We start from the raw sequence: 11742 nt of genomic DNA, 5'->3' as shown, positions 1-11742 counted from the left end.
GATACCATAGGCCAAATTATTTTCTTTCTTTTTAGATATTTAAACAGTAAATGTTTAAAAATAAAATATATTTTTGAAATTAATTTTTGGAAATAGTATACAATCAGTGACAATTTGAATATTGAGGCGCTGTAAGCAAGCTCTGTGAGCTTCTTGGAGTTGAAGACGCTTGGTCTATGCCATATGTGTTTAGGCCTAGAATCTACACAACCAAAAATCTACCCTTCCCTCTAACTGGTGACAGCAGAATAATACAGTAAAAAAATTATCTTAAATATTGGTTCTTTTTTGAAATTCCCTTCTCCAGTGTACAAAGGCCACTTAAATTTTATAGATATGGTTTTCTCATGAACAGAATCAGTTTACGATGCCAAAACCACATCACTTATATTTTTCTGCTCTGTTACAGATGTTGGATTCTCTACTGGTGATATTTTCTTTTGAATTGTAAGTTGCTTCCTCAAAACATGCTGAAATACACAGACACTTGGAGATTTTAAAAGAATGTTTTGAATACTATATACAGGGAAGAGTGTATGAAACTTTATCTCAGAGAAGAAAGTTTAGGACTTGTCAAGCACATACTCTTCTTCGAGTGTGTCTTCTAATTTTTTGACTTGCTCTTTGATTGACTTGGCCTGCCGTTGAAGCAGCTGCTTATTCTTGGGCCCAAGTGGGATCTCTGAAGCTTCCTTCACAAGATTCTCAGCCTGGACTGCAATACCTTCTGTTCGTTTAGAAAACTCCTAAAAAGGATATTATAATTGTTAGGACAGCATCTTCTATTAAACTCTGCCCTCAAATAAACTGCACATACTGCAGTCTCCCCCAGAATAGATGGATAGATAAATAGATTCAAACATGTAAGAATATTGGCATATAATATTCTTGGCAATAAAACAGACTTTTTTTCATTATGGCCAAAATAGACACTTTGTTAAATTATTTTCATTTTATATAAGTGAAACCACAACCAGACCTTCATAGTTGGAGAACTACTTTCATAGTTATCCAACAATTCTCAAAAAAATGTTTACTCCATTGTCTCCCGGTTTGGGTTTTTTGTTTAGAATTCTGAGCCACATTATAGTAATTAACTTGTCTACACATATGTTAGTTTATTACAGGCCAGTTGGGCAATGATCATTAGTGATTTTTTTTTTTCAGTCATAAAGATAACAGATTTCTAGGCCAGTGAATATAAATACTTGTTTATTTAATTGAAGGATATCTTAGTCAACACAGAGTATCACTGATCTTTAAAAAAACATTTTGTTAACTAGTTCTCTGAAAAGCGCTATAAACTGATCTTAATGCTGTTAAATCTTATTTACTATATATCCATATACTACACGAGGGAAAGAAGATAAGTTTTGAACCACTCAATCCCGGACTAGGGCTCTGGATTTGCTAATTACTAGTTGTTCGTCTTTGGCAAATTACTTTTCAGGCTCTTTCACATAAAACGCAGATAGTAAAACTTTTCTCAAAAGATTACTGTTAACATTTCATTAGGAATTTCATTTTTAAGTGCCCGACACTCTGGCATACCTATTATCATTTTTTTTTTACTACCTTCACATAAAATTGAGGATAAAATTGTTTATAAAGTTCACACACTGATTTTCAATAATAGTGAATCACCTTAATTCAAAAATTAATTTCATATATTTGAGGCACTGGTAAATTTTGGTTATCTCAACTTTGTCAGGTAAATATATTGAACACTGACTTAGAAAAGGTAAACCCAGAGACAATCCTGAGTGGAAAAAAAAGTAACTTAGGGTCTCATTTCTTCTCCTGGATTATATCAGAGGAGCTTCAAATTTTGATCATAAACTGCTCTCTCCTAAATAAGTAATGTAAATAATTTTTAAAAGTCAGACTCCTGATAGCCACTTTTTCCTACAGACCATCTCTCAAAATCATTACATAACGCCATATAAGATAGTTACTACATAATACTATTGCATCTTCATGTTTGAAAGATTTAACGTCCTCATAGAAATATCAACATTACTTCAGAGAAGTACCCTGCAATTTGAAAGAATAAAAATGAGTAAGTACATATTCCTTACGGTAGAGAGATTTATAATATCCTAAAATACAGTATGTACTAATGTCTCAACATTAAATTCTGTGGTTAGAAGCATCTACTATCACTATATGTGAACCTACTGTCATTGTAGATTCAATTGTGAAATCTGTGAATCACAGCAGAACCCCATGAATAAAATAAGAAGCATAAAAGTGTTTTTTCCCCCTAGTGTTTCCCTGAACCCAGGAAAACACATGGAGAAAGTAGAGTTATGTTTGAAAATGCTTATATACATTCAATCTAAGAGCCTTTTGTGGGAGCTACGTATGGGGAAAGCACAATGCAGAGGAATCTGAAGAACAGAACGACGTTGATAAAAACCAAATTAAACGAAACTAGAGTAATGTTGTAAGGCTTTATCTCTACGGCCTAAGAAGACATATGAGTGGCAGCAGGGTGCAGCAGGAAAGAATGGACTCTGGCATCAGATAGGTCTAGAGTTGAAACTTGGCTCTGACCTTCACACACTAACTAGTTGTGGGACCTTGAGTCACACCACTCTTTGAATTTTCATCTCATCAGTAAAGCTATACTGTGAAGATTAAACATGATATTGCTATAAACACACACTGGAAGACAGAAAACCCTCAAGTTCCACAGCACAACCACTCAAGGGTTACAACAGGCATGAAGGCTATATTAACAATGTCAAGTAAGCAGAGAAACAGAGAACAATTATTCCAGATGATATATGCTTGTACAGCAGTGTATATCAACAATTAGTAAAGTAGCTCAGTTTTTTAATGAAAATATAATATGGTGGCTGAGGTTATGAGCTCTAGACTCAGACCTCTTGGGTTTGCATCCCAACCTCACCAGTTAGTAATCCTGAGATGTTGGATAAATTCAGTAACAACTTTGTACCTTATATTTCCTCATTTATACCACATGATTAATAGTGGTACCTATCTCTAAGGATTATTTTGGTGATTAAAGAAGATGATAAACATCAAATGATTAGATCAGCAAATAGTGTATGTTCAATAATTGTTAGCTCACATCATTAAATCAATCCCAAAGTATGCAAGGTTATTGGCTAAGGAGAATTTTAAAAATAAGACAAAAAGATCACATTTGTTTCATCTATAGCTGGCAAACCAATTCAAAGGAGTTAGAGCCGCAGGGTATCAGAAACTCTGGATGGAACCCAGGAGGAACACCCATGTGATAATTCACACAATATATGTTTTTGTATTTATAAATACACCTGATATATTTTTAATCTGTAAAATGATTAAAATTAAAAATTAAAAATAATTTTCTATTTAAATGGCTGATGAAAATCATACAGAATTGAAAGATTCTGTGGCCTTATAAAACTTCAAACTCCTCAGTGAGTTAAAAACAGGAGAAATAGTGACAAATTTACAGTACAAGAGACACAGAAGCCTTTTACTGGTGAGAAAACAGAAGCACAGGGGTTTCCTTGCTAAAGGTTATGAAAGGATGGATATAAGAATGTTCTTTCTTATACATTGACAAACACATTTCTACACTAATTCAGTCTTTCTATAAACCCAAAACACATGCAATAGGAACCAAAGGGGCCTGTACAACTCCTCTAAATGATTCGCACAAATTTACTGGTCTGCTCTGAGTGTCCAAGGTGTTTGAGCTTACAGGGTTGAGCTTACCAAGCATATCTACTAAATATTCTCTCTTGGATGTCCCACTGGACATCAAACTCAATGTGTTCAAAACGCAGTTGTTCATCTTCCCCCACTAACAGCTACTCCAATTTCCTGTCTCGCTCCCATTGTCCCCGTCAGGCTCAGAACCTTGGGTATCATGCTTTTTTCCTTCACTTTGTCTCTTACATCTGTCCCAATATCTCCATTGCCATCCCCATTACCCTAATTCATGTTCCTATTCATGTACGCATGCAATAACTTTATAACTAGAACCCATGACTCCAGACTTCTATGCTTTCAATGTTCTACACCTGCTTAAAAAACTCATCTCCCTAAAGGCCAGCTCTGCTCATGTGACTCTCCTTCTTACAAACCTCTAACGGTTCCACGTAGCCTAGAGAGTAATGTTTTAGGCCTTCAAGAGTCTTTGTGATGTGGCCCAACTTTCCTTTACAACTTCACTCCCCTTTTCTGCTTTATAGCAGAGAATCCCCATTTCTCACACGTTTATACTTCCTGGCGTTTCCCATTACAGGAATGCTGGTTTTCTGCCCCAAACTCTGCTTTTCTATGTCTTACCTGCCCTTCAAGTCTCAGTTCAAAATATCACTGACTTCAGAAAGATGTTTTAGAAATGCATCCATCTATTAGGAAACTATTTCCCACTTTAAGGAAAACATCTTGATGTTTCAATCTTATTTATATTTTCATTCCCCAGAGCAACTTGATCAATGTGTTGAAGAGTGAATCATAAGTAAAAAATAAAAATTGATTAAATAATTATAATAAGTAATGAAATGAAACACAGTTTTTCTTGGGAATAATGGGTACCAAGGGACTACGCGGTCTTGCCAATATACCTTTGTCTGCTCCAGTTCTGAAGATAAGCTTTCCAAACTGCTAAAACTCAAGAAGCGCTCGTGGCTGGAACCTGTTTGAAAAAGGTATCTGACCACTGTCTCTTTGTTTGTTTCAAATCTCTCCCATTTTCTTAATGTGACCTAAATTAGAAAAAATAAATAACATATGATGTTATGAATTATCAGCATGTATCACAAAATATTGTCACATTTCCATTCGTCAGGTTATTAACTTCCAGTTAACTCTCAGTTCAAATGTCAAACAATTACACAGAATAAAAATGATTTTAATATCTTCTATAAGAATTCCCCTTTTGAGTCTCAGTTCATCTACCAAAAGAGAATGTATGGCCTAAGAGTCTGAGTTTTTTTTATCTGCTATAAAGTCCTATGAATCTTAGGATATTACTTAACTGTAGATAAGGGACAAAAGAAAGAAACCCTCCCAATGTCTCTTAAAAAAAAAGAAAGGATGAAAGAGAGAGAGAGAAGGAAGTGCAGCAGGCAGTGAGCAGGTGGAAAAAAAAAAAATCCAAGAACTTTTTTAAGTTAATGTGTTAAGAACACAATAAACCATAAAGGTGTGACTGCTGGACTGTCCAGAAAAGTGAAATAATCCAACATAAATTTCTGGATTCAGACAAGTGTAGATTAAAATCCTGGCTTTACAATTGATCACTGCTCTGTGATTTCAGGGAAAATCCTCTAACTCTTTGTTTTTAAGCATCCACAATTGGAAAACGTGCTAATTACAGTACCTATCTCACAAGGCTGATGCTGTGATTGAAAGAGATAACTCGTGTAAGTGTTTAACGGAATGCTGGTGCCTCAGAGGCGGGAACAATAAACCTTTGCTCCAGCTAGTAGGAGACGCGTAACCTGTGACCCGGAAGTTAATACAGCCCATGACGTAACTTCCGGTCTCCTACCTGGATGCGGCGCTCCTGCTTCTCCCGGCTGTGCTCCACGTTGTCCAGGGTGCTCTCTAGCTTCTGCAGCTCCTCTCGGACTCGGCCAGGCAGCCCACCTTCTCCCTGCCGAGCCTGTGCGATCTGCTGCTGCACGTCCCTCTTCTTTGCATTGATCCTCTTTGTCTTTTGCTGGAAGCATTTGTTCAACAGATGGATAGAAATGTTAACTCCCTAAGCACCCAGGCAGGGACATAAACACCCGCACTTTAATAGTTACAGAAAGGTACAGTCTCCCGCGGCAGGGGCCCAAACTGCATTTTAAACTTAGGATGAATAGTTAAGATGGTAATGAAGGCTCTATAGTAATCAAAGATGGGCATCATTTATAAATATTTTATGTTTTTTAATGGGAAACAGCATAATTAATTTGGCCAGAGTGTTTTAATTGTGTGCTAATTTAGATAACATTTAATATTTCGTGCAATACTACAGATGGAATTTGGCAGAACTATTCATTTGATATAATTCTCCTTAAAGAACTATATTCTGCCTAAAAACACAAAGTCCCAACTCCAATTTTTTAAAATCATCCATGCTGTAAAAATGCTAATATGAAGAGATTTAATTCCAGGGTATATTCAGAATGATTAATAGTCTGAGATATTTGGGGAAAGTTATGTTTTAAAATAAACTTTTTATTGAAGTATAATGTACAAACAGAATGGTACACAAATCTCAAAATACAGCTTATGAATTTTCACAAAGTAAACACACCCATATAGCCAAGCACCTGGTCCAAGAAATGTGAAGAGTTTTTAAATGTTAATGTAAATATCTATAATCTCATATTTCTCTGATTTAAAGTAAACTGAAACCCAAACAACACTTTTACAGTGATTGAGAACAATATAACACTAAGCGTTATTTTCTTTTGGACTCACAGCCTTTTTATAATTATTAAGTAAATCTGTAAAGCCTAAAGGCTGCTCTTTTACATATACTTTTAATGCAACTTCCATTTTGATATATTATTACATATAAAATTAGCTAACATTTTCTTATATATTAAGTTAGCTAAAATTCTGTCATTAGATTAATTTGAAAATCATACTTCCACTTATGTTGAGTTTGACAGGTAAAGCTGATTAAAATTGTTAATTATCAATATATGTACCAGAATTTCTTTAGTTCCGGTTCTAATCCTTTGTAGGAGCACACTCTTCAGAAAGGACTGGTACTTCATGTTAATTTATAATTTCCCAAACCAGGATGTATTCAAAGTTGTAAATTTAAGAGCAAAGATTGCAACATAATAAAAGAATAGTGATCTCAAATATGAAGTAGTTTGTTTATGCTTTCCTTCTCTGTTATGAAAGGACAATTTAGCAATTTAGCAGAGGACAATTTTATGAAGGTTTTCATAGCAAAATCAATTTTTCTTCCACAATATTCCTTAAACTTTTTGGTATCATCAAATCGCTCTGGCTGAGAAATTTATCTTGCAAGATGTTCTAAAATATTTAATGTTTAATAGAGAGAACAGAAGTGCCAAATTTTTTTAACTATTCATCTGAGTTGCCTCCCAAGCTCCCCATCTTCCCCCCTCCAGTCAGTGGATAGATTTACTCTCCATCTCTCTGGTTCTCAGTAACTAAACAACTTTGCATAAATACACTGAAGTAAACAGGCATTCTACCTGGTGATGAAAGAGTAGTTGCTGTGCTTCAAACAAATTTTCAGTGTCCAAGATCTTCTCAGCTTCTTCCTGGACTTCCTTAGAGCCAGTCATTAACTCTTCAAGGGAACTTTTGACTATTTCTTTGTACTGGACACAGTCTCCAAAGTTGCTTAACATCTTTTCAACCTAGATTTTCATGAAAAATCAATCAATTAAACTGTTAGATTAAGGACATCTAATTCTCTATAGAGAATTTCAGATCTTTCAGAATCAGGGAACTTTGTCATCCAAGTGATCATTTTTCCATGCTAGTTTATAAATGATTTCAAGAAATCCTGATAACTATTTATTATACTTTACATTCTTACATTATCTTCCCATGTACAAACTCGTCAGATTCGTAAGACAACCTGGTCAGTAAAAATATTCTTTCAAGGGTAGATGTGGCCCTACTAGAAATGGAGTAGATGGGTTTGTATAATCTACAAAGGACTATAAACATTGAAATGTATATCAAGTCTAAAATGAGTAGATCTTGCCTGAAAGAGACTTTACTGGCCTGCTGACTCAACATGAATATTTTATTATTACTAGCTATCAGTTATTTACTCTGTTCCAGGCACTGTACTAAGTGCTTTACATACATCATTGCATTCAATTCTTGACACCACCTTTTGGGGTAAGTATTTTTAGCCCTGTTTTACAAGTACAGAAATCAAGGTCCAGAGATGTTAAATGACAAGCTCATGGTTACGTAGGAAATGGGGTATCAGAGTTAAGCTCTAGAACTGGGCTCGATTGACTCTCAAGCCTGGGTTCTTAACCGTAAACTGACCATGAAAGAATGCTTTTAGTAAGAGTCAAAGTGTGGATCTATAAGCTTTGTACTTTAAATATAGATAGTTAACCTGAACTAACATCCAATGACGTCACAGACCATAAAGCAAACATCCTGCTCATCTTCCCCACCAATCTTCATATACATAAGTATCCGAGCTATTCTGTTTAAACTACACATTCTTTATAAAATTACTTGGTAAACTGCAACCCAAAGGAACCTTCCAGATTCTTCACCCCAAGCTGTCCATTTAGAGGATGAGTAAATGCTTTACCTCTGACAACAAAATCCCAAGAGCCTTGAAGGAACTAGATAATTTTGCCAGCTCATCTCCTTGCCTTTGGGCTTCATTCTCAGAAGAAACTTCAATCAAAATTTTAAGCCTGGATTTCAGCCAGCTCAGAGTCTCGCCTTTTTTGGTAACACCATTTCTGATCTCCTGGAATGAAAGAACACCTTTGATGAACAAAATACAACTGTGAATCATATCTTTCCAGCAAGAAAGTACTCAACCTAAGAAGGTTTGTAAGGTGGAGGTAGGAGAGCCAGGCATTCATTCACCAAGAGAATGCCTGCTTATTTCACTTTTTGTTCACATCTTTAACAAAGTCTACAAGTGCTAGAAAGAAATGTTTCCCCAACTCCAATACCCAATGTGTAAAATCAGTACTCTCTGTGCCAAAAAACTACCTCCATAATTAGATATCTATATATTTCCTTGATCACAACAAAGATGCTTCTAAAAGTACTGTAGAAAAATACGTGAAATTGGGAATTATATACTTTGTCACCTTATTTTCTGTGAGCTGGAAGGAACGTAGTATTTTTTTGAAAAAAAAAAAAAAAAGAAAGTCCTTTTTTAAATTAGTGGATTTCTCTTGTTGAAGAATTTACTTGTTGAATATTATAATAGATGCCCTAAAGATTTATTTTAACTTCATTAACTCATATTTTATGCCTCATTTTGGTTAGTTTTTGGAAGTCAATACCCCAGACAGTAAGATGCACAAACAGGAGGTCAGCTGTAATCCAGGAAGGGAGAGTTGACTGGCCAAGACGATGCCAGAAAGACTCCGGACCGCAGCCCTTGTAGGTCTAGGGACCAGGGCAATGGTGATTGGGGCAGCCTCTCCCTCCTACACCAGCTTTGGGTAGATGAGAGCTGTGGCCTCCAACCGCTACAACAGGGTCTTACAGGGCAAATGCATATGGAGGAAAATGGTTGGTTTTAGAAGCAAGTGATTTCTTCATTCTAAGATGTGAATTTTTTTGGTACTATAACAGCAACCAATAGCAAATATAAACATGCTTCTACTGGTGTAGCATGATATCGTTGAGTACCTTTAGCATTTAAGGGGATTATAAATTTAATAGGAAAAAATGGAAATCAGAGGATAGGAATAGAAAGGAAATAAATTCTCATTAACAGCAACTCTGTGACTTGCAAGGGTGCAAAATGCTGAAAGATAAAGAATGTTCACCATAGCATGTGTCTACAAAACCAAGAGCCAAGCCAAGAGGGAGAGGATTGCTGTGTGCCATTCACAGAATGCAAACTGGGTTCAGGCCTGAGGTTCTGTTGCCCTGGCTGGGTTTATCAGGCAATACTCATGCTCACAGAGGCTGATCCAATCCAGGCTGAAAGTGACATAGAAGTGACGCTTAGAGACCTTGCCCAATTCCCTCATTTTCTATAACCTGGCTTTTGAGTAGCTGAAAATGTATAGAAACCTACAGGGTTCTCGTTTTCTATGACAGTTCTTAAATCTCTTCTGTGTTGTACACCCATGCATGCAATTTTCCTCTCAGGATTCCCCATTAGCTAAAGCTGCATTAGAGGCACCACTGAGCATGACTAAATCTCAAAGCTAACATGATTCCATAGAAAAAAACCCCTGCAGTTCTCCACAGTACCAGGAGAAAACTTATTTTAAGACAATTTTCAGGAAGTTAATTTTTTTATAGAAAGAAAACATCAGTTAGACTGTTATCATTATTTTTTTATTCATGGATATTTTCTAACAACAAAAAATGGCCCAGAACTTACCTCTACAGCACATTTAACCTCTCCATGCTTGGCAGTATCGATGGCCTCGTTCTTAATCGCCTTCAACTGGGTCTCCTTTGCAGATATCCAAGAGGAGAACTCAGAAATTCTGAAATAACACAGGTATTTTCTTATTAAAGGGAGAAAATATCCCCATGGTTAGAATACATTTTCTATTTTGAATTTATTTATGGAAATTTAACAATCAACTGATTAGAAAATTGGTTGACAGATTTCATTCGACTGATTAGCAAACTGATTAACAAATTTCCTGGCAATGGTTCCTTCCACAGGAATGGCTGCCCCTGTGCTCAGTCACTTGAAGGAAAGAGAAGGCAGAGTAGATGGAGCTCAGCGGTGGAGGAGGATGTGTCCTAGAGCCCGGGCACCTGGGAGTGAGGAAGGTACCACCTGAGGTCTGGCCTTACGTGTCTCCACCTGAGTGAGACAGAAACCCAAAGAGGCAGATGTCCCTTTTGGGGGATGTGAGGAAATCGGGGAGAAAGGGATTGCCTAATTCTGCTTCAAAGAGACAACATCTGGGTCACTTGGAAGTAAAGTGCTTTACCCTGTTTCTGACTGAAACTCATTCTTTAAATGAGGCATTTCTGTATTAGAGCATGAACACAATTGTACCATCTGATTATCTTTATTGCGTGAGATGAAACATACATCATGGCTTGTTTTGCAAAGATGTTTGAATTAACGGAATTAGGAAAGACTACGTCCTTCTCTGCGAACAACCCCAAGACTACCTGCTAGCGTAGTCCTTCCACTTGTCTGGGTCTTCTACCAGCTTCGCGTAGGTGCTGTCAATGGCAGCTCTGAGCTCCTTGAGGGTCACGTGACAGGTCTCAGGCGTGTTCCGTACAGCGTCCCGGACTGGGAGTTTCAGACACAGTTCTTCAATAAGCTGTAACCTTTTCTCACAGAGATGATGAGGACCCTTGTCACTGAAGAAGATCTAATGAGCAATAAACGTTTTGATAATCCCTGTGAGAATCCACGCAAGACTTTCATATTTTCACAGCAGATACTCATCTAGTCTAGCAGTATAAAGTAATTAAGCTATTGAGTGTTTTCAGACCCAAATGAAAGTATCAATGCTATGTATGCTTGAAGGAACATTGTGACTTCGAGGGACTGCACTCAGGGTGTGTGGGACGTACCCTGTGCTCTTTGATGATCTTTTCGCTGCCTTCCTGGGGCACCAGCTTGGTCTCTCGGTCCAGCTCAGCTCTGCATTCTTCTACAGAAGCTAAGAACATGTTCTTCTCCACCTCGATCTTCAGGTGAAGCAAATGATATGGAGCTTCTCCTTGAAGATCCTACATGCCATGGGACGATTCCGAAAAATAAGATACCATTTCTGTACATTTCCAACTGAAGTGGCAGAAAACCTGAAATAGTCCCTTTAGGACCAATATGATTTAATCCCTATTGTCTGCATCGGGCTGCTGTGCTTTGTATTTTTCCAAGTACCAGGACCACAGCAAATCTTTTCAGCCTGCTGTTAGTCGGGTGTTTCCACAGTGATTATTCTGCTTAATTTTTACAATAGCCCCACGCAGTATTAATGTTCCTATTTTAAAGATTAGACCACTGAGGCTCAGGGTTAAGTAGAAAAACTGGATTTGAATCTAAATTTAAATCACACACTGATTCCACATACCCTCTTC

At 36.8% G+C, this 11742-nt stretch overlaps 1 protein-coding gene across 1 annotated transcript in view; it reads right to left on the bottom strand.

Moving 5' to 3' along the window:
• Positions 1-11742, bottom strand: part of SYNE1 (spectrin repeat containing nuclear envelope protein 1) — a 361050-nt gene that overhangs the window by 283440 nt on the left and 65868 nt on the right. Inside the window, exons 22-29 of the mRNA XM_068550708.1 lie at positions 11233-11391; positions 10819-11027; positions 10064-10172; positions 8291-8455; positions 7197-7364; positions 5519-5689; positions 4590-4730; positions 586-746 (exon numbers count right to left, since the gene is read on the bottom strand). Coding sequence (XP_068406809.1) covers positions 586-746; positions 4590-4730; positions 5519-5689; positions 7197-7364; positions 8291-8455; positions 10064-10172; positions 10819-11027; positions 11233-11391 — 1283 coding nt within the window. The remainder of the gene's footprint in view (positions 1-585; positions 747-4589; positions 4731-5518; positions 5690-7196; positions 7365-8290; positions 8456-10063; positions 10173-10818; positions 11028-11232; positions 11392-11742) is intronic.

The sequence above is a fragment of the Eschrichtius robustus genome, chromosome 9 (assembly GCF_028021215.1).
Source record: "Eschrichtius robustus isolate mEscRob2 chromosome 9, mEscRob2.pri, whole genome shotgun sequence".
NCBI lineage: Eukaryota > Metazoa > Chordata > Mammalia > Artiodactyla > Eschrichtiidae > Eschrichtius > Eschrichtius robustus.
This window is presented reverse-complemented; position numbering and strand designations above follow the sequence as displayed.